At 30.8% G+C, this 23,862-nt stretch overlaps 2 protein-coding genes across 2 annotated transcripts in view; one reads left to right on the forward strand and one right to left on the reverse strand.

Annotated features, from left to right (window-relative positions):
- The window catches only part of LOC123008025 (DNA-dependent protein kinase catalytic subunit-like), a 20,548-nt gene extending 8,808 nt beyond the window's left edge, over window positions 1-11,740 (forward strand). The window contains exons 5-14 of the mRNA XM_044403592.1: window positions 929-2,850; window positions 3,605-4,949; window positions 5,002-7,004; window positions 7,460-8,936; window positions 8,990-9,189; window positions 9,244-9,512; window positions 10,080-10,333; window positions 10,385-10,585; window positions 10,635-10,885; window positions 10,939-11,740. Of these exons, the coding sequence (XP_044259527.1) occupies window positions 929-2,850; window positions 3,605-4,949; window positions 5,002-7,004; window positions 7,460-8,936; window positions 8,990-9,189; window positions 9,244-9,512; window positions 10,080-10,333; window positions 10,385-10,585; window positions 10,635-10,885; window positions 10,939-11,656 (8,640 nt within the window). The 3' untranslated portion in view covers window positions 11,657-11,740. The remainder of the gene's footprint in view (window positions 1-928; window positions 2,851-3,604; window positions 4,950-5,001; window positions 7,005-7,459; window positions 8,937-8,989; window positions 9,190-9,243; window positions 9,513-10,079; window positions 10,334-10,384; window positions 10,586-10,634; window positions 10,886-10,938) is intronic.
- Window positions 11,693-23,226, reverse strand: LOC123008026 (transferrin-like). The gene is made up of 12 exons (XM_044403593.1): window positions 23,042-23,226; window positions 21,719-21,806; window positions 21,535-21,665; window positions 21,196-21,480; window positions 20,878-21,142; window positions 20,634-20,827; window positions 20,332-20,581; window positions 20,135-20,283; window positions 17,343-17,540; window positions 17,176-17,283; window positions 16,867-17,120; window positions 11,693-13,206 (listed from the first exon to the last, which is right to left on the reverse strand). The coding sequence occupies exons 1-12, from the start codon at window positions 23,115-23,117 to the stop codon at window positions 13,039-13,041; spliced, it is 2,166 nt and encodes a 721-aa protein (XP_044259528.1). The 5' UTR covers window positions 23,118-23,226; the 3' UTR covers window positions 11,693-13,038.
- Between the last annotated feature and the right edge of the window lie 636 nt (window positions 23,227-23,862).

Here is a 23,862-nt window from a genome sequence, read left to right on the forward strand (position 1 = left end):
TGGTTTTTGTTAAATTGTGTTTTTATAAAACTAAACGTTTTTATTTAATTTAAAAGTATTACAATTATCAAAAAATAAAAGCAGAACTAAAATATTTGAAATAATTTTGCTGTTTTTTTTTGGTTTCATTAAATAAATAATTTTGATTCGTATTCAATGACAATTGCAAAACTAATAGAAAACTTAGGGCCGGTTTACAGAACGTGTTAATCGCAATTAAATTTTAAACTTGACGGTTGTCAATGCAAATGGCAACTTAATTCGAATTAGTTTACCTAATTCTGAATTAAATTTTAATTTCGCTTCTGCTCAAAGAATTACACCAATCGTGGTAAAGGCACACGTGGAATTTATTTGTCTTCTCGCAAATAAACAATAGATTAATTCATTTGTTTTTTACATAAACTCTAGTTTAAAATAGAGAAAACCTATTTCGTTCAAAAATTATGTTAATTAATTTTATTTTGAAAAAACAGTTAAAAAAAATATTAAGTTAATAATGATTTGTCAATGTCATTATTAATGCATAATTTTAAATTTTTCATTAAAAAATTCAATATCTTCATTTAATTAATTTGACGTTTGTCAATGCAAAGTAAATGGCAATTTAATTCGAATTAGTTTAAATCTGAATTAAATTTTAATTTGGCTTTCTGTAAACCGGCTCCAAGAGGAATTTATGTTGAAACTGCAATCTGATAATTTACGACCCTGTCTGCTTGCGGTTAGAAGAATCGCCATCCAGCAGGGGCTGGTTTATTGAGGCGTCATTTTCATTTTGTTCGACTGTACATAATTCTCTAAAAATAATTTATTTTGCGGAATGTTTTGAATTCGCAAAATAGTCATTTTAGAAAGCTAATGCAAAAAATAACTATTTAACTTTGTATTTTCAAGTGCCTCCTTTATTTTTTTTTTTTATTTTTAGGAAAGTATGACTCATCCAACGGACACGGCTTTACGTGATTTTTCTGGGAAATGTATAAGTGAATTTGTTAAATGGACTATTAAGCAATCAAATGAAAAGAATTTGTCTAAAGATCCAATCAACATAAAAATTTTGGTGAAAAAGATGCGGTTTTACAGCTTACATCCTGATCCTGATAAAAAATTAGGTGCCGCTCTTATTTTTAATAATATATACAGAGATATTCGAGAAGAATCGTCCCTTCTAAGCATGTTTTGGATAGAAATTCTTCATATATTTGTGAAAAGCTTATCGAGTTTAGAAAATGATGGAATCGACAACAACTTAGTTATACAAATTAATAATGTTTTAAGTAGACTAGAAAGAGGTTTTGTGGAAAAATCTGATTTATTTAATAACGTTGACGCTCAACGAAGAATTCCAAGTGATATTAATGGAGACACTTTAACCGATGTTGTCGTCTGGTTGTTGAAACAGACAGGTTCAAAAAATGACCACTGTAGAGCAAAGTGTATGGAAATATTTTGTTCAATTTCATCTAAGTGTCAAGGATGTACAAACATGCACAATTTTATACACACATATTTTAATACCGACTGGGTTCAAAATATCTACGAGACGTATTTGATTCACCATCCAACTTTAGAATATTCAAAAAGCAATGAGGAAATTACTCCAATTAAATGGATGCAAGCATTATTATGTGCATTGGACGGATCCATTTTTATTATTAACAATAAGTTATCATCAACTTTAAGTGAGACTTGCACAAAATCCATCCGCTACTTTCTCGAGAAAATGTCAACGACTACATTAGATCGAGCTTTTGCATTAATTGAGACAAAAATGTGGACATTTACAACATTCGAAAAACTACATTTTGACAAGCAACGTTCACAAGCTGTTCTGAAAATTTTGCAACTTTTTACTATATATGAAAATATAAATCCGTTTTATACTTCACATCTTTGGGATCTGTTGGTCAACTTTATATTTAACCGACAAACTTTGGGATTTGAATGTTTTCAGCCGCAAGACGACATTAACGAAAGTGTCTTGTTAAAAGGATTTTTTAACACTTTGCCAGAAAGGCCAGCCTGTGAAGTTGTAAATGTTCTATTCAAGTACATAACAGAAAATTTTAATGATGAATTTGATTTAAATGATCATGTTACATTAAAACAGAGAAACATTGTAAAAGGAATTAACATTTTACAGACGTTTCCTTTGAAACAATTTACTTTCGATAAATTTACTATTGGAAGTGTTGCAAGATTGTTGAATAAATTCATCCATTTAGCAGAAGATAAAATCATCTATTTAGATGATCTTCAGAACACCACTTTGTCTTATTGCATTTCTGTTTTAAATTATGCACTTGAAGATCAAAATGAATTTAAAGTTTTTATTGATTATTTACATAAAGACTACAAAGTTCAGACTACAAATTGGAAACAACCAATACATTTTGGAACTTACTTACTCACTATATTCGAGGATACCATAATTCGTAAACTTATTACAAGTTTTGATGTTTTCTTCACTTTCTGCTTGGAAAAAAAATACGAAATTGGCAAGACTGTGGAATTTATTGTGTACATTCTGGCTTACACTAGTCTCAGAAAACATCTTAAAACTCGCAATGAATATGTTGTTAAAACCCTGTTAACAAATTGGGATATTTTTGAAAAATATTTCAACGAAAGCATTTCAAACATTCAAATGGGATTTAAGCTATTGAAACATTCAACCCCAATTATTAAATCTAGTAGGCTACAGTCCGATAATTTGAAGAAATGGTTACTTTGGGTGTTGAATTACGAAACAGGTTTGATGTGGACAGAAGAATTTGAGTTGAAGGTTGAAACAGTTGATTTGTTGTGTGATATTATGGACAATCTTGATGAAACTGTCAGTCTGAGGTTAGTGTTTATTTTATTTATTATAGAATTAATTTGTTTAAGTTATTGTGGATTTTGTGTTCATTTGTTCTTCTAAAAAGTTTACTCAATCGTTATAAAATTTTATTAATTTTTGTACTTTTCAAATTTATTATTAAATTTGATATTATTGTTGAAACAAGAATGGGAAATATTTATTTAAGTAAAAGGAATGTACAGACATGTTAGCATTCGAGGTTAACAGTTGACACATTCCGTATTACTTCTAACGTTTCTCCTCTCCTGATTGAAATTTCTTTAAATTTGGAGAAAATGACATCGTATTCATGTATCAAGCATCACGTACGTGAAATAGAGTTTAAGGGGGTGAATTATGGTCAGAGACAAGGCGGCGAAGAGGGAGAGACAACTTCTTCCTAAAACCTAAAACTATTTGCATACAAGACTTTTGTACTAATTTTCTAAACCACCAAATTGATTAAAAATTTGTTAAAATATGTACTGAACATTTATTTATGAACATCGTTATGATAGCATTGTAGTCATTTCTAATATAGTTGTTAGGGCAACACTAAAACACTTGCATGAGTCTTTAGAGACTAAATTTGGTATGACTTTTTCGAGGAATAAAACTATAAAATTATAAAGTATACTTAATTATTATAGCTAAATACATCATTATTATTGCATTGTGTTTTTAATGCATGTCATAATTTTTGTTCTTTTTTAGATAATTGCGAAAATAAGTTACTAATAACTAATTAATTTGTTGTAGATGTTCCTTGGAATGTTTTAAAGTCAAATTGATCTCAGAAATTTCATCTATTCCTGCAGAAGAAAGAACATTTATTTTAAATAAACTACTGTATGTAATACCAAGAGTTAGGGCTTCTGAGCTTTTGGTTTTTATTTTGGAGATCTATGCTAGAATGTCTAGAGGAGACGATACCTCAGATGTGAAGCGTTACATAACTGAGAATATTATGAATAATCAGGAAGAACATAAATCTTTTTTGACCAAATTATATCATTTATATTTACACGAAGATCTTGATGATTTTCAAAAATATCAATTGATTATTAATACAAGTTCACTCTTTCAGTATTGTAACAGTGCTTCATTTGGAGATTTTTTCACGGAAACTATTTCCACGATACTATCTGTTTTAAAAGAACCTGTCACTACTGAAAATTTGGTTAATAAGATTCTACATTTTTTGTTGGTGGAAATATTATTTTTGAGGAGTCCACTACAAAGTGAGGATACTGAGATTAGTCGAATAGCACAAGCCGCTTTACCCAAAAAGCCAAGCAATAAAACTTTGTTACTTCAACTTTTGAAGTTTACCTTGGATGCCATTAAGGATTCACTTGATTGTACAAAAGAGTATGAAGAATTATTTCGCTTGTATAAATGTCATTCTTACAATACAATGATTTCTATTGTATGCAATTCAATGAAGGACGCTAATTTTTATACGAAGTTATTTATACGTAAGGAAAACAATAAAGACATATTGTGGAATAACTTAATTGATACGAAGAAAACTTACGTATTTCAAGCAGATTTCGATAACATTCCAAAACAGACAAAAATCTTACTGAATATAAGGGATGAGATGAGGCTTCGTAAAAAAAATGAAATTACGGAAACGCAGTCTGTGAAATATATAGAGTCTCTACGAGTCTTCAACAGTTCGTTATCTGAAGATGTGACAAGGTTTGATTTTACAAACAGTATTATAAGAAGTACGTCAGATGAGGACGAGAAGAATAAAGAGGTTCTTGTACAAAGTGAAATAGAACTGGACTGTACCGATATTTCTACTCACATATGTATGGCTAACGTTTGCGGATTGATTGAACATATGTTTAGAACTGGCATTACTGAATTTCCCGATGGTGAAGAAGAATACGAGTTACCTGCTTGGATGCAGGGGATTAAAATTTTATTACTCGATGAAAACACCTCAAATAATGTTAAAATATTTTGGGTGAAGGTTATCGATAACACTATCCACATTTTTAAACATTTTTCCAAATATTTTACGGAACCACTTCTAAAATTTATCGGTGATCGAAGTGCTGGAGAAATTATGAATTATTTTGTAGCCGATGTGGTATGTAATTTAATACATATTATTGTAGACATGTAAGGCATTATTTTTTTAGGTTGCAATATTGGCAGCATGGTGTACTGAGATCACATTAGAAACACAATCGGAAATTCAACTCGCATCAGCACTTATCGCTTTCCTTATCAATAATCTTAAAAATGAAAGACAAGACGTATTTAAATATCATCTTCAACTAATTCGTCTCTTAGTTGAAGCATGGAAATCTTCAATTGAGGTTCCTTATGATTTAATTTATTCGAAACTGAGAATTGAACCAACTTCTAAAGCTGTGGAAATCGGAATACATGTGTCTTCAATATTTTTAGCCAACAAAATTCTACCATGGAAGGAAAACAGTACCGAATTTTGTAAGACTCTTTTTAACATAATTAGAAATACCAAATTGAAAACCATATATAAACCTTGTGCTGAAACGTTAGGACTTATACTACATGAAACTAGTCATGATTTACCAAAACTTTGTGGAAATGTTCATGCATTGTTAAAAAAAATTAGTGAACCAGATAAGTATGCTCTTATTTTAGAAGGGCTTGTTTTACATTATCCGCCAATTGTCAACGACCATTACTTAAACAGTCTACTAAGCCGAATTCATGGAGTTCCTAAGCCATTAAAGATAATTTATTTGCGAATATTATTAAGTCGCTGGGATGTTATGAGCAAAATTGATGATTTTAAAACGGAAAGATGGGATGCTTATATTGAAAATGATCACTTAGAAGTACAGCTTTTAGCTTTGGAAATTGTACATAAATGTTTGAATGTCTTGAGCTCTGTTCCCTTTTTTCCAAAGATTGTTGTATCTGTCTGCAAAAATGTTTCAAACTCAAACGTATTGTGCAGAACTAAAATGTTTGACGTAGTAATGGCCATTTATCAGATCGGAACAATTTCACCGGAAGTTAAAAATGCTTGCAAAACTGTTCTCGTTCAAGGACTTTGTGATGAAGACACTGAAATTCGAGAAAGAGTCTACAATTTTTGGAAAAGCAATTCGTATTTACCTCATCACGTTGCGGAGAGATTTTCATATTTGTTAAAGAACTTTTATGAAGAAAGCACCGAAAGTGATTTTCTTGGAAACTGCTGTTACTATTTGATCGAACGTTTGAAGATTGCGGATGAATATAACAAAATGCTTTTTGAACATCCTTTGGAAGATTGTAACTTTGAAGATTATTATTTAGAAACAAATTGGCGCGCACGACACTTATCTGTTGTTCCATTATTTGCCGAAACTGTGAGAAGTTTGAGCGGCAGTCTCCAAACATTTGACCCGAACACCACTAAACTTAGACAGACACAAACATCTCTTGAATTTACACCGACACAAAGCGTTAGATCTAAACAATTTTCTCAGTACACGATGAGTGAAAGTAGTCTATTCATTAAAACTGATGAAGATAAAACGTTTATCAACCCCAATTCAATCAATTTATCTTACAAATATCGTATCCCTAAACGACGCTTTCTCAGGGATAAATCTAAAGTGCAAAATTATTTTGCCCAACAGCAAGTGAAAAAGTCAATTGATAAAATCGAACAAAGAAAAGATTTTGCTAAAGAACGTGAAAATAAAGTGACGATATATCGAAGTTACAGGAAAGGGGATTTACCAGATGTTCAAATTACTCTTCAGGCTGTTTTGGAACCATTACAAGTTTTAGCTTTACGTGATAGAGAAATTTCGAAAATTTTATATGAAGAATTCTCCAAAAGTATCTTGGAAAAACGGAAAAGTGACGCCAACTTCATTCATGAAATATCAAATGGCATACAAACAATATTTAACAATTCAACCGAATTTAGTAGGAATCTTTTTCGTGCTCTGTTTAATGCGTTGATATTTAGCAAGAATTCCATAATATTTCCCCCGGAATTAATAGTAAGCGTTTCTCAGTTAAGCGGTTTAAGAGGTCTTGGAGCATTGCTTCTGGAAGAATATTTAATATCGTACGATGTGTCAGAAGTCGAACCAAAAAAATCACGTGGAAACCAATTAAGTAAAGACACAAACCTTTGGATAAAATTGGCGGAGTAAGTGTAATGCGTTCATTCAAATTTTTGATTAAAATGCGGCCTATGACTTTGAAATTAATTTGGCAACGTTGAATAATCTACCGATAAGAGTTACCAAAAATAATTTTTGGTGTTAAATAGACCATGTATTTTTAATTTGGCAACATTGACTATCATTAATTATTGGGACGACCGCTAGCATATCCATCACCTGAAATCACCTAATATCAGTGTTGCCAATTAATTTTCCTAGCATAATACTCTCATACAATCTAAAAATTGACAAGTCATTTTTCTACTGGAAGATTGAGGTGACAATGATTGTTTGAGTTGACACATCTGGTTGTAGTGTTGACAACTCAAACAGCCATTGTCTTTGCATTATTTAACTTAAATTTAAAGTCACCGGCAACTTTGATCAAACATTTAATTATTTTTAGTAAACGATGATGTTAAATCACTTTGTATTTTAGGCTATATAAAGAAATGGAGGAATGGGATGTTGTCAAATCAATTTTCCTCGAGAAAACACAATGTCCCCTAGAAGTCAAAAATGCTCTTCTTGCCGAGTCGCAAAAGCAATGGAAGGACGCTCGAGATTTGTATCAGCAGTTGTTAGAAACTGATGACGTTATTGAAAGAAAAGATTTTTATTACGAATCTTATTTCAAGTGCTTTGCACATTTGGGAGAATGGACTAATTTAGTAAGTTCTATAGATTCTATCGTTTCACAAAACGCCAGTGAAACCTGGGATAATTTATGGGATCAAGGTTTTAATCAGCAGAAACTTCTGCCATGGTATATAAGTGGACACTTGAAAAATATTCTGTTCACTGACAGTTGTACACATCAATTTCTCTCAAATCTCAATACTACCCTAGAATCGAATCACCTGACCTATTTAGAAACACATTACCTTGAAGAAATTACAATGTTATGGATTTTTAAAAATGACATGCAAGAGGCCGAATACTATCTAAAAATTTACATCAGCAACTTTTTAGAATACTGGCAACAATTAGATTCGTTTTACGGAAATCTAAGATACGCAAAATTATTAAGATTGCGAAATATGATTGATATCGACAAATTTTTAAATGGGTTGAATAACATTACTAGCGATAATGTGACGGAAATTGATGGTTTAATAAAATATTGGAACAGAACAGCATTTGAAAATTTACCTTCTATTTTATTAAAAGAAGAGAGGGTTTTGTACCGAAAGCAATTTCTGCGTACATTAGTAAAAAAAGTTGAATCATTTGATAATGATGATTTTGCAAACATATTAACGAAATTAAATGATGTCAGCCTCAAATTGGATGAAGATATTTTAGAAGCAGCAATTGAAGAAAATAATTTTTACATGACGAAAAAATATTTAAATCTTTTGAATAACAGAAACGTTTTAAAAACGCAAGTTATATTAAGCAAACTGGCATATATTAAATCAAACATGCTTAATGACTCGGAACAAAAATTTAATGTGATGTTACAAGGGACTAAATCACTTATTTCTATATTTCAAGAAGACGGAACAACATTTCTTAAACTTTTAGCCCATATTACTTTTTTCAAACATCTCGATTACATTTCTTCACTTCTTACTGAAAACGAAGAACTACTTCGGAATCAACAATCAAATTTAATGTCTTTGATTGAAACAACTCGGATTGTCTCTGCAGAAGATGTTGCATTCTACGCAGCTAACAAGCTGAAATCGTTTCTTCACAATTGCAAATCTTCAGAGGATTGCATGGCAGTTGCTGATGCTTATGTTCAATTAGCTTATTTTGCGAAGAAGCAAGGAAGAATGTATTTCAGAGACTTTATGTTATTCACTTTAAGAGCAATGAAATTTAATTCAAAGGAGGGCAAACAACTTTTTCCTTGTGTTTTGATGGAGCAAGAATTTAGCCCTGAAGAACAACAACAATTTGTCGCAGAGGTAAAGCATATTTTCTCCCTGTTGAATGCAGTGTATAACAAAACATTTTTCAGACTGAACAAATACCAATATGGATGTTCTTGAAATGGATTCCACAAATACTTGTTACTATAGACTCCTCAAAAATATCTGTTACAAAATCGCTTGTGTTAAAAATTGCTACTATGTACCCACAAGCTATAATACATGCTTACAGGCTAAGTAAAGAGAACTATAAATCTGAACATCTGGAAGCTAAGAAATTGATTAAAACGTATAAGTTCATCTTGGAAGTGTTGTTTGAAATTTTTAACGTTATAAATTTCAGACTGGACGATCTTTTGTTAATCAATCCAGGAGCAGAGAAATTTTTGAAAGCTTTGTCCTTTATAGGAATTCCAGCTGCTATCTTAATCTATTACGTTAGAAAAATTATAAAACTAGTTCTTTCAAATGATCTAGATCAAGCCAAAATTGTCTACGATTTTATTTTAAACGAAGTTTTCAACAAAGCTGACTCACGTGATGTTAATTTACTCCAGGGAAACATGTTCAAAACGATTGCAAAATATGAAAAGGATTTGAAAAACATTGGACGTAAGTCTGTTTTAATTATTTTTGCTTTGAGATTGTTTTTGAATGTATAGTCAAATAAGGGCAGGGCAGTCTGTAAACGTGTTAAATTTTGAAAAGAAAGGTTATATAAAAGATTAAGTCCAGTTAAAAAACTTCAGTATAATATGACGTTTCAATGGTATATTTCCCTTTTCTTCAGATATAAACAAAAGCGTGCCTAAAATAAACGACACTGCCACATGTGTGGTAGAAGGAAGACTGAAGGTAAATTCAGTCAGTAACATTTGAAGTAATGAAATTCAGTGGCATGGATGCAAAATTTTTACCGTTTTATGTTTTTTTTATATGAGGACACTTTTTTCTGTGCCTGTTTTTGCTGATTTTAACTCATTTTTTTAAACAATGTATTGGGTTTTGAAGAGTAACCTCAGAGATCATATTGGTTTAAAAGTTGAGTTAGTAATCATGTAAAATTTTCTCTCGGCTTTATTTAGTTCGATCTTTAATTTTTTTTGATTGCCAAGCCAAACTTTTAAGAGCTTATTTTTTTATTTAATTTATTAATCTTTTAATTTGATTTATTTGAAGGATTATTAAACAAGTCTTCAGAGTCGTCAAACCTTCTTAAACAACTTCAGAAAATTAACTCAAGTTTAGGAAATACACTACAGGATCGAAAGGAAAATCAGAAGAATTCGCGTCTACTTAAAGACTATTGTCCTTGGTTGGCTAATTTTTCCACAAACAAAAGTAATTTTGAACTTGAAATTCCTGGTCAGTATGATGGTGAAAGGATACCACTTGTTCAACACCATGTTAAGATATCCGGATTTTCTCCAAACGTACGATTGTTTCTTATATTTATTCAAAATGTATATCTCATATGTCTATAGGTTTCCATAATGAGTTCATTGCGAAAACCTATAAAAATTATAATTTTGGGTAATGATACTAAGGAGTATCCGTTTCTTGTAAAATTTGGTGAAGACGTTCGACAGGATCAACGAATTCAACAGCTTTTTTCGTTGATGAATAATATTTTTCAAAACGATATAAATTTGAAAGGACGTGAATTTCATATACTTACGTACCAGGTATGACGACTTTTTTAAAAGTTTTTTGAAGCTAGCGTCAAACTTTCAGGTCATACCATTAACAACAAGTTTAGGTATAATACAGTGGATTGGCAACACAAAATCTCTGCAGGAATTTTCTCAAAGTACGAATGATCAGAATTTTGACAAAATTGTTGAAACTTACACAAAATGGATATATACGTCAGCAAATCAACAAGCTTTAGATGCTTATGGAAGAGCAGCAATGAAGTATTCGCGAGAAAAAACATTAGTTAAGTTCAAAACATTGGTTAGCATGATTAGCTGGGATGTTTTCAGGTTTATTATTATTTTTCTGTGTTACCTTAAATATTTCTACGTATTTATTGTAGATCTACATTTTTAAAATTAAGCAGCAACACTGAAGGCTTCTTTGCACTTCGAAATAATTTTATCAAAAGTTATGCAGTTATGTGTGCTAGCCATTGGATAGTAGGTGTAGGAGATCGCCATCTATCAAATTCCTTGATATGTTTGAATAGCGGTAAAGTTTTGAGTATCGATTTTGGTCACGCCTTTGGTACAGCAACACAAATCTTACCAGTGCCAGAACTGGTTCCATTTCGTTTAACACCTCACATTGTCAACTTAATGGAGCCTTTAGGAGCGACGGGGTTATTTAGGGAAATCATGGTGCATTGCTTGCGATCTCTAAGAACGAATTCTGCTTCTTTATTGTCTACTATGAATGTTTTCATTGAAGAACCTTCACTTGATTGGCTAGAGCATGCTTCGAGATTTCGAACTGGTGTGGACACATCCATTTGTCAGTGGTATCCCACCCAAAAAATAGAACAAGCTAGAAGAAAACTGGCTGGAGCAAATTCCGTCAGTATTATGATTGAAGATTTAATTGCGGGGCACCAGAAAAATGAAGCGTACATGAAGGCTTATATTGCGCTGGTTAAAGGAAGTCCAGATTATAATGTACGAGCTAGAATGTCAGAAGATGGTTTGTCAGAGGAAGATCAAGTAGACTGTCTTATAGATCATGCTAATGATTACAATTTACTTGGAAGGATGTTTGAAGGTTGGGTCGCTTGGATCTGAACTCAAATTAAGTCTATTAACTAAAATTACTATTAGTGTACTCTAAAATGTATTCCAGTTGTCTCGATTAAATTTTTACACTTATCCTTTGTAATTAACCTCACTAAAATCCTATTAGATGTCATAATTTCTGATGAAAAATAAGATATATATTTTTGAATTCAGAAAAAATAGCTTCGAAAAACTCAGTTTCACCTCTTTTGCCATTTAAAGACATTAAGTTAGCCTAAGATAAGATTATGGTTTTAAAGTTCGTTTGCTTTACCACGTTTTCTGTTTCCGTTTTCATTAAAATCTCACAAAGTGGATTGAATTTGAAAACACATTTTTGAGGCAAAATATTTATTCTCTAAACGTTCAAAACAAATGCTACACTTTAAACTCGATAACAAGAAAACACGTTTTCTAATTATTACTTTGACACCCTGTCATAGGTCATTTTAAATTAGATAACTAAATGTACCATTACGGACAAAAAAATGGGAGTCATTCTGTTGACATTAATAAATGTATTCTTACCTAAAGAATCCTTGTAATTAATTGCAACTTTACATTGATTGATGGTTTTGAATTTGCCTGCTCTACAAATTTTGAAAAAGTGTCAAAAAACTGATGTCCCTTTTCTTGTGCGCCGTGGTACACACTTAAAGTTTAAATTACACATTTTTTCCTTATTAAAATTCAAATTTCCTAATGTTATTAAAAAGTATCAATATCAAAGTGATCAAGAATGAATGAATGTGTTGACAATCCTGACTTTAATTTTTAAAGGGATTAACAAAAATTTAATAATCTTGAGGGGGTGTACGTCAAGTATTTGTAAAACAAAACGGTATTCGGTTGCAATGTTACAAATTATTAACAAAAATACTATCAAATCTTTTGCCAACTTAAACAGTCCTAAATGATCACGCTGTACTTAACATTATATTAAGTACGTAATTTAATATAATGAATTTTATTTATTTAAGTACGTACATAATTTTATGTTAATTTTAATAGGTAAATATGTTCATGTAGTTCAGTAGCTATAATTAGTCGTTATCAAAAATGATATGAGAACAGTTGCGGTCCTTAAAAACTAAGACATTCCATTTGCTATTTTAAAAATTTGTAAAGTGTACTTATAGGTTCAATTTAATTCAATTTTGCAGATTCGGATAGTGTTGCAATAAAATATTAATAATTTCTGTCTACATAATTTAAGTTCATTATTTGGGAGTAACTCTACTCGTACCTATTATTTAAATAACATTTTAGAATCTGCAATTTCAGGGTATATTTTACGACAAAATTTTGGATTTGTCAGTGTCTTAGTTTTCTACGTCCTCAACAGTACATAATTGTAAAATAGAGTCGTTATAGGTACATTGTTACAATTATTAAAAAGTAAAACACAATGTCAATAAAAAGAAACTAATAATAAAAGATGTCGAAAATGTCATATTTGGTGCAGCGCTTGTGTTACACTTAAGCACATTATCTAGTAACTCCTTGTATTCCTTAATATAATGCAAATTTCCTTCAAAGTTTAATCCGGGCGTAGAATCCTGAAAAAAATGTCTTGAATTAAACTTCCGATCTGAGAGAGCTGTGGTGATTCTAAATTAAAATTAGCCACTGTTTTATTAAAAAAAAGTGTGAGAATTGACACCCACACATTATCCGAAATTGCCAATATGGTGCGCCAAAACTCGCGCCCCAGAGAAAAATGCCTGATAAGGTAAGATACCAGGAACATGTAAAAAATGTTAAAAAAAATTAATCTATAAAAGTTTCGAAGTTATGAGAGTTTAAATTTTGCACTTTGACTATTTATTTCTGTTGGAAAAATAATTTTCCAAGTTTTTTTGCTGCAGGCTATTAGAAGAGAACACAAGGAAGCTGTATTCTAAATTGTAACTTTGTTTAATGTTATTTGTGGCTTTTATTGGCAAAATTTTTGTATCTTTACTAAATAATTAAAAAAAACATATACAATAAGATTATCAGTATCATTAAATAGACATAAAAAATGTCAAATGTCAAAAAATATGTCAAATTTTTTTGACAGATACAATTTTTAAACATTTTTTCCATGTTCCTGGTATCTTATCTTACTTGAAATTTTTCTCTGGGGTGCGAGTTCTGGCGCACCCTGTATAAAGTTGGTCATTTCAGAACTGCAGGCCACTTTGATCAAAAAAACAGGGATAAAAACATTTTTTATTAAGTTGATTTTAGGTTGAATAAATTTACTCGATTTCATAACATACAGGGTGTAATCTTCGATTACTCTGACAGTAAAGAAGATAACGAAATGCGGTTTCTTTTGAACGATAGACATCTATTTTTTCTAAGATATAAAAATATTTTCGTCATTATAGGTGATCCCTATACCTATAGGGTGGCCCAACAAAGTTATATTTTTTCTTATGGAACACTCAATATATTAAGCGCTTATTTGAAAAAAAAAACATCTAAGAAAATTCGTATTAGGTTTTATGGACCTATCATGAACCGTTTGTCATTTATGGGCAATTTTATGAAAAAAAAATGCCATTTTTGCTAGAAAGAAACGTGAATAAAAACAATTGCAACCATTTTGAATCAGTAGAGTCTGGTCCTAAATTATTATGGTAGACATTCGATTAATCTTTTACAACTACTGCAGAGCGTTGACATTCGCAAAATAATCAAAATATGAAGTAACTTGATTTTTTTAATGAAACACACTGTATGTTATTACTGAGGTTTTGAGGTTTAAACCTTACCTGTATTATTGTACCCCTTTTTAAACCTAGAAAAATTTAAATTATTCTGTTTAGCGTTAAAAATTAAGTAGATTTGCGTTACTTTCTCTTCTAAAAAAGTTAGATACTTTTTTAAAGTTACGCTATCGCCATACATCATTCAAGTTTGTTCGAGAATGTAGAATAATGTGGCTATAGCATGATGGAGCTCCTGTTCATTTTCATCGCGTTGTGCGACAATTTTTGAGGAACATATTCCCTAATCGATAGATTCGGGGGGGAGTTACCTCTTGTCTGACCACCACGATCTCCAGAATTGACTACAATTGATTTCTTTTTATTGGGGTATGTTAAAGAGAAGGTGTATCGAACAAGATCCACCACTCCAAATGACATGAATGAGAGAATAATTGAAGCCTTTAATGACATCTCTGTTGAAATACTAAAGGCAATCAAACTTTTCTTTATGCGTAGACTAGACGTCTGTTTGAAGAGGAACGGCAGGATTTTTGAATATTTGCTATAGAATTAATTACATTTTGTAATTTTTATAATTAATGTCTTGCATTGAATTCAAATTTCAATTAGCGTTCCTTGAGTTTTACTCAGTATTTCAATAAACAACCTGTTTTCTTGATTGATGTATGGTGATAACTAAGGCTCGGATTATATGCAAAATGCATATTTGTTATTTATAACAGGTATATCAACAAAATTGTAAGTTCTCTATGCATATCTAATGTTTTTTGATTAAAATAAGCCAAATAAAAAATGCATATTTTGCATATTTTGGCAACTTGGTGCCTATTTTAGGAAACATTGCATATTTGTGTATATTTTTTTCAAATCACTAATTTCCGATTAAAAATTTCAGTTCCAGTTAAAAATTGGACAGTTTAAGAAAAATGATCTGATTACAAAATATTTTAAAGAGAAAACAACCGGTAATTCGTAAGCCAAACTCAAAAAATTAGTACCCTGCTGAGTGTTTCCTTTTTAAATTCGTTTTATACTGGATGATTATAAAGTATTGAACCAAGCGGTTTTTTTTTTAAATCATTTGTTTCCAAAAAATAATAACAAATATTAAATGATCTTTTTTTAAGAACAAAATTTTGTTTTGTTTTTGAGTTATTCGATTTTTGTTGTCTAAATTGCGATATACCTACATATGTACATATGTAAAAAAAATAATTTAATATAAAGTAAATAGTTGTAATCCCTTAGATCTTGACCTTCATGAGAAAAATGTTTTTTTTGGATGGGTTGCCATTTAAAAAAATAAACAATTTTGTAGAACTCAAAAACAAAATAAAAATTTTTTCATAAAACATCACATTTCTATAGAACTTTATAATTCATCAATTACTTTTTCAAAAAATAAATACTTTAAGCAAAAAACGTGATGTGATCTGAAAAGTACAGATTTCTTAGAAAGGGTTAATTACTAGGTTATTAAAATGGCTTGTCTCACGCCAAACCAATTTATTTATTCTTTCATTTATCGTGTGCAGTTCAAGATGACGAAAATACAAAGTTTAGTGTATTCGAGGATAAAAATTTATCCCAACTTTGATTTTTATTGTTAAAAAATTTTGCATATCGATGCATATTTGTAATATATTGGAGCGTATTTTTTTATATTTTGTGCATATTTTTGTGAAAATACGTGCATATATATGCGCATATTTTACCAATTTATCGTGCATATAATCCGTGCCTTAGTGATAACTGATAATGTAACTTTTAAAAATTATCAATTTTCTTAGAAGAGTAAGTAACGCAAACCTACTTCATATTTAAGGCTAAATAGAATAATTTAAAATTGTCTAGGTTTAAAAAGGCGTACAATAAAACAAGTAAGGTTTAGACTTCCAAACCCATTATTCCTTCCTATATTTCTAATATAGGAACTCTTGGGTTTTTAAGAGGATTTTTTTTTTGATTTTGCCCCAAAACTGCAAAAAATAACATTTTTGCTTAATAAGAAACGCACCAATCTGTAATTATAACTTTATTATTATTCTGTGTCAGTCAAAGTTCATTTTTCTCTTGATTTTGGACAAAGCAACATAGTTTACGCAATAACAATAATTATTACAAGTCAGTAGAAAAATGAATGACACTGAGTTAGAATCAAGATCGTCAAGACAAAATAATGAAGTTTTAATTGCAGATTTGTTCGTTTCAAATTAAGCAAAAAATATGATTCTTTTGAAGTTTTGGAGTAAAGTCAATGATACATTTTTTTTACTTTTGTATACTCAATCCGGGAACATACTGATATTGATTTTTTATAAAACATATAATTGTTATTATCTGAGATATTATAAATAAAAAATTATTATTCTCTAGGATTTTATAACCTATTTTCCTATTATAATATCTTATTTTATGTTTTTACTGTCCTTTTTTAAGATCCTTTTTTAGCATTTTTTAACGCCCTAAAAACCGGTTTCTACATACATTATAACTTACCAAAAACAAAAGGTCTGGTTTATTGTCAAATTTGTCGAACAAGTGAAACGGTTTCTTTGGGTTTTGACCAAACCACCTTTCGAATTCATACAGTGCTAATTGTATATCACTTTTTTTGTTGGTATCGTTTTTTAAAACAACTTCACTACTGGCAAGTACAACCAATGCACAATCATCGTCAACGTCTAAACCATTCGTTGCTGCTAAAGAGTTATTTTTACACAGAGCTCTAAGATTTGTATCATTTAATACACCTGTAAAATCAATAGATTCATAAAAAAAATAAAACAAATGTAATAAAAAATTCACTTTTTTTCGAAACTACGGCAAAATCTCCATAATTCATCAAAAGGCAATTGACAGAACCTTGACTACCAAAATAGGCATTAATCTCGTCAGCGTTGCAATATTCTGCAGCTAAAATTTACAACATGTAATGGTAAAATTAAAATGTAGTAATTATAATTAAGACTTACTTTTAGTTACATTTACGGATCTGCATTGCTTACACATTTTATCCTTATCAACGCATTCTGTAGATTCTTTTATGAGTGAGGATCGCACTCCAGGGACACAAGAGTCCCCAATAAAATTATTTAATACTTGGCCATAATCGCACTCTGTCTTGTCGGTTATTCCAAGTCTTCGTGTAGTATCAATTAAAGCCAAGTGTTCTGTTAACAACAGGTAGGTGTTGTGTTATTACTTATTACACAAGGTGATTCTTTTAGGGCCTATATTAGAAACTTTTTAACTTCTAATGTAGATAGAAATGTGAAATGTTGTACATAACTCATAACTCAATCGACCAGTCTAAGTTCAATTAAATTATTTTCAAAATGGCTGAACTTCCGGAACTACGATAAATTGGAGCCAACTTTGAAATTTTAAATGGTAACCACTTATTATTATTGCATTGTTGAATTCTCCTCTTTAAACTGATTAAAATGTACTTAGTTGTTAGTACTTATCTGTCATAGTTTTTGACATATGTCAATTTTTTGCTCAAAATTTTCATTTGCAGAGGTTTATTAAAAACATCACAGCTTTTAAACCGTTTGCGATAAGTAAATAATTTTTCTTGCATTTGATAACCAAAGGTCCGAAGAGTTTCCTAAAATTTTCAAAATTGTCAAATGGCAAAGCTTATATGATTTTTTGAAAATGATATTTAACAAACAGCTATAACTCAGTTTTTTCAAATAAAATGACCCCATTTTCTCAACGGCAATCGAAAGTACTTACATCGATTTGTAGATGGACTTTTATCAACATGTCCTGTATCCATCTCTTACAGTTTCTGAAATAATCACGAAAAACGTGTTTTTGTTTTTTATTTTTATAGTAAATCACGTAGGCTTTGGAAAATGATCAAGACGTATTAAAGATTTATTAGTCTACACAACACCCATCCGGAATTACAAAGAATTGAGGCAAAGATTGAGGCGGCATTTAATAATCTTGTACCAAATGAACTAATGGAAGCCACTCAAATCAGTTCACCATCGAGTTTTGGACTGTTTGAAAATGGTAAACATATCGAACATCTGTATTAATTATGGTATATCTTATTGTATTTTTCCAAAGCCTATGTGATTAACTATAAATATAAAAACATTAACATTTTTTTTGTGATTATTTCAAAAACTGTAAGAGATAGGTATAGGACATGTTGATAAAAGTCCTTCTACACATTGATGTACTTTTGATTGCCGTTGAGAAAATAGAGTCATTTCATTTGAAAATACTGAGTTATAGCTGTTTGTTAATGATCATTTTCAAAAAAACATACTAGCCTTGCAATTTGACAGTCGACAATTTTGAAAATTCGAGAAAACTTTTCGAACCTTTGGTTTTCGAATGCAAAAAAAATATTCACTTATCGCAAAGGGTTGAAGAGCTGTGATGTTTTGAATGAACCCCTGCAAGTAAAAATTTTGACCAAAAAATTGACAAATGTCAAAAACTATGATAGATAAGTACTAATAACTAGGTACATTTTACTTAGTTTAAAGAGGAGAATTCAAAAATGCAATAAAAATAAGTGGGTACCATTTAAAATTTCAAAGTTCAATTTCTCGTAGTTCCGGAAGTTCAGCCATTTTGAAAATAATTTAGTTGAACTCAGACTGGTTGATTTGGGTTGTGTACAAAATTTCAAATTCCAATCTGCATTCGAAGTTAAAAAGTATCTAATGTAGGCCCTAAAAGAATCACCTTATATAGTCAGCAATTTATCAAAAACAAATTTGTAAACCAGAATTAACATCGATTTTTTAGACTTGCTACCTGTTTGATGACAAAAATCGCAATATATAGTATGTCCCCGGATTGAGTTTTTAATTTTACGACAAAACTGCAACATTTTTACTTTATCTGAAACGAGTAAATCTGTAATTAAAACTTCATTATTCTAACTCAGTAGAAAGAAAAGTTCATTTTCCTCTTGATTTTGAACTTAGAATAATTTTTCTCTGCTTTTTAAGTCCTATCACATTGGCGGTTTTATTATTTTGACAATGATGTCCCTTGACAAGTTAAATAACAAAAATGTTTATGAAAAACATAATTTTTAAAATTTTAAAAAGTCGAAAATCGAGAGAAAAATTAACCTTTCTTTTCACTGAATCAGAATAATAAAGTTTTAAGTACAGATTTGCTCGTTTCAGGTGAAGCAAAACATGTTTTTCCTTTGCAGTTTTGGCGTAAAATCAAAGATATTTTTTTTCTACGACCATATACGAAACTAGATCATAACGCACAATTACATATGCGCGAAAATTGGCAATATCGTACGAGGTCAAAAACCTGTGAGATTTGTGTTCGCACTGTGTGTTAGAAATCTAACGCACAATTCACACTCGAATGTTTTGTATTTTTTCATTTAACGTATTTTTTTTTGTATCCATTATAAAAAATAAATCGTTATTCAACGTATTTTTGTATCCATTATAAAAAATAAATCGTTATGAAAAAAAATACGTTCGTAAGAAAAAAATTATTTATGGTCGTAGGAAAAATAGTGTACAAAACTTGCAGGAAAGTGTCTAACGCACTCGCGGTATTGCCTGCACTCGGTTAATGCCTCGTGCGTTATTTATCACTTTCCGTGCTCATTATGTAATACACTTTTTTTCCTCTTGTAAACTCAATCCGTATACATACTGTATATATTGTTGCCAACTTGATTTCAAAAGTGCAGACCAATTAAAAAAGAAATTTAATTGGACGCATAGAATTTTTCTTTTCTGTAAATATTTATATTTACCTTTTCCTCCAAATTGTGGAATACAAGCAGATTTTCCTTTCAAGTCACTAAAAGACTTGATTGATGCATCGTCTACTCTTTTAACAATAAATATTTGTGATAAATTCCTTGTGTCTGTTTCTGGAAACGCTACACTTGTCAGTCCTTTCCTACAAAATAAAAAATTAAATCTTTGCAACAACTAAAGAACGCTATACTTTAAAGATATGTAAGCGTAATCAGAGGAAGCAACGACGATGTCAGCATCCCCCTTTTTAATGTCATCTAAACATGACAATTCGTCGTCTCCATCACTCCTAATACATTCAACAACTGGCTGTATTCCCCAATTGACAGCAGCTTGCGATAACCATTTACATTTTTCTGTTTCCACATTGGAGAAGGTGCACCATTTTAAAGTACGATCACATTGTTTGAATGTTTTAGCATCAGGAACTGTGGTGAAATCTAAAAAGATATTTGATGCTACCATTTTGATATTCCCTGAATTCGTCAATACCGTTAACATAATTTTTCAGACTTAAAAATCCGTTATTTTCTAAAAATGTTATTTTTCGACCATACTGAAGCTCAAGTAACACCACTAAATCTTCTTCGAAATTGCTTTTAAACGTATTTGCTTGAGTTAAGTTATAAGTTATGTGGGATCCTAAATTATTTTGTAGATATTTTTTCATTTCACCAGCCAAAAGCCTATTAAATAAAATGATAGATATTATACTTAAATTGGTATGTTTTTTTACCTGTTTGCAACTATAAGATCAGGAAGTTTTTTCGTCCAAGTACAATGTGAGTCAGATGACCTAACACTACCATCTTTGCATAAATATTTGTACTTGTTGGAGTTATCACTGTTTGCAAAAAATAGTTGTGCTTCTTGTAAAGTTGAAACCGCTACATCTGCATTTTTTTTGAGTAAGCACTTGAGCGAATCATTAAAGGGTTGTGAATAATTTTCCTCACAAGTTTCGGTGGTGCAAAGCTTGCACAAAGAAGGATATTTTGTCTCTACAACAATTCAACAATATAATTTTTAGTATAATAAAAGTCGCCTAACTTACTCAAAGTTTTATCAAATTCATCATTCTGTGTCCATGGTCCGGGTCTACATGAGGCCCCAAAAAATTCACTGAGCTTTTTTATGTGTCTTTCCAGCAATGTGACATCATCACGACATTCGGGAGGGTTTATTTCAATAATTTTGTTTTCTAACTCTTGTAGCATAGAATGAGAGAAACTCGAATCGTGCTTATATCCTGGATGACATAAACTTTTGCCTTCCAAACTCGCAATATTGGGAGCAACGTCGCTTTTAATAATGACAACTGTTTCTGAAGATGGGTGATCTGTTTAAAAAGACTTAAGTGAAACCAATGATTAAATTATTGATTTTTACATACGACTTGTAATTTTTCCCAAAACAACTACATCTTCAGACAAAAGATCAGCTCCGGCTCCTAGCAAAGCCTCATCACCCGTGATTTTGCCGAGGTGGGTTTTGTTGCTTTGTATATTTAAAAGACAGTCAACGCTACAATAAAATTTCTTATAATATTATTTCATTTTTTATTTATGAACACTTACCTATGTTTATTGTAATTACATGCAACTTCCAAATCTCTAGCTATTTGTTGACAAGAACTACTATCAGGCGTTGTCGAACATATTTTTTCTTAAAAACGATAATTCATAATTATAAAACCTAAATTATAAACCTACAGGTTTGCAAAAACTGAATGCATGATCAGTTCCATAAACAATAATAATTAAGTATGTATTCTTATTTTAATATTACACTTACAGGGTGATTTTAATAAGTTATGCAGAAATTTTAAGAGGTAAAAGTAGAGGACAGAAAATGCAAAAATATTTCAACTTGTCTTATTCGAACGTTGGTAGTTTCTGATGGTTTTAGTCAGCAAATAATAGTATATTATAATACTAGTTTATAAGCAAGCCTTTAAAACACGCACGACGGGTTTAAGTGCACGACGTGTCAGCGGAGTGTTATACGCTAACGAGTGTTATACGCTATTTTTTATTATACCTGCCCATTTACGATCTTTTATGAGCATTGAAAAAATGTGAATTTACACAACATAATTATCAAAGGTTGTTTATGAATCGTTTTCGTAGAGACGGTTACTAGTTTACGTTGTTAAGCGCATTTTTTCACGTTGTAATTGGTCCAGACATTTCACTATTTCTTGTTACCTAGACAACTTTAAAATTTCAGTGTGCTGTAAAGGCCAAATTACGCACGCTGCAGCGTGTGATAATTTTTGATTTCAACCTTGTGCAGTCCTCGCACTTTAAATTAAAATATCTTTGAAACAGTCCATCTTAATGATATAAAAAGTTTTGTGTTTTTTATTCGAAATTGATTACTCTATCGATTTGACCAATAAAAAATTAGTGTTAAGAAAGCAAAAAAAAAAACGGTAAAAACAGAAAATTTGACCTGCAACTGCAGTAACCGGAAATTCAGTAGATGTATCCGGTTTTTAAGATTAATTGATTACCAGTTTAAAAGGTAAGTAACTGTTGAAACTGAAACCGGAAATTGAGTAGATGTATCCGGTTTTCGTAATTACTAGCCTAAAGGGTATGTTCTCGCAAGTAACTACTCCAAATTTTATAATATTTGGTCAAATGGTTCCGAAATTATTACAAAAAAAATCCCATACCCAAATCCCAAAGGGCTGTAAAAATTTTATCACGAGGACACGAGTTTTTATTTAAATTAACATCATTTTATAGGTCAATTGTTTCATATTTATGAATAATCCTGTATATTACTCATATCTATAACATTCAGCCCCGCCTCATTTATTTTAAAAGATACAATGAACATAAATAAATGAATTTAAAAATGAAACTAAGTATGTGAAACAAACTTTTACTCACTGTTAATTTCTTGACTAGAACACGAGGTGCTAAAAATAATAAGAAGCAAAAGTAATGTTATATTAAGTGACCACATTGTCGTCTATTACTAAACTGTTTAATGTTATCTTATCTTGTTATCACCTATATTATTCATTTTTATGTGAAAACGATGCAATGCAAGATCTGCTGAAACTGAGAAGGTATTAAGCGAAGCCGACTTAGGCAACTAGTAATACAATTTTAAGGTCGGCAACTAGCAATACTGTGGTGAGGCAACAGCAGATATCTCTAGATTTTAGCTGGTGAATCTTTATAATTAAACCCTGGCACAGATTAGACTAGTAGTCTAACCTGTACCCTGAGTTTCCCTTCAACAAGCTTAGCAAAGGTATACTGGTTTACTGGTTAGCGAAGACGTGGTTCCACGGCAGCGCTAGAGGTGCCGTGATGGTATCGTGGATTCACGTAGGCCAACAAAATATCTTCAGTTACCCCAATCAAACTATTTTTGTTCTGCCAGTTTTTGAAGTCGTCGTCTTCTCGCTCGTACCTTGAAACTGATTTTGCAGGTAACAAACTTGAAGCTACACTGCTGGCTTCCTGAATAATTTCTTTTGGCACATTCATTTTCGCTTTCGCCAAAACAAATGAAAAGAAAAATAAACATACATGTTCATGGTAACGCTTCCATAGCTTACGACGTTTACGACAAATTATTGAGAATTTTTTTGTAATCGAAATTTAAATTTGTCTAACCTTTTTACAAATGAGAAACAAATAAAATATAAAACAATACACGCAATAAGGTAACGGGTTTTACTGGCTCAAGGAGGTAACTG

This window comes from Tribolium madens, unplaced genomic scaffold (genome assembly GCF_015345945.1).
Source record: "Tribolium madens isolate multiple individuals breed KSU strain unplaced genomic scaffold, Tmad_KSU_1.1 Scaffold_3;HRSCAF=73;Tcas5.2_LG2, whole genome shotgun sequence".
In the NCBI taxonomy this organism is placed as follows: Eukaryota; Metazoa; Arthropoda; class Insecta; order Coleoptera; family Tenebrionidae; genus Tribolium; species Tribolium madens.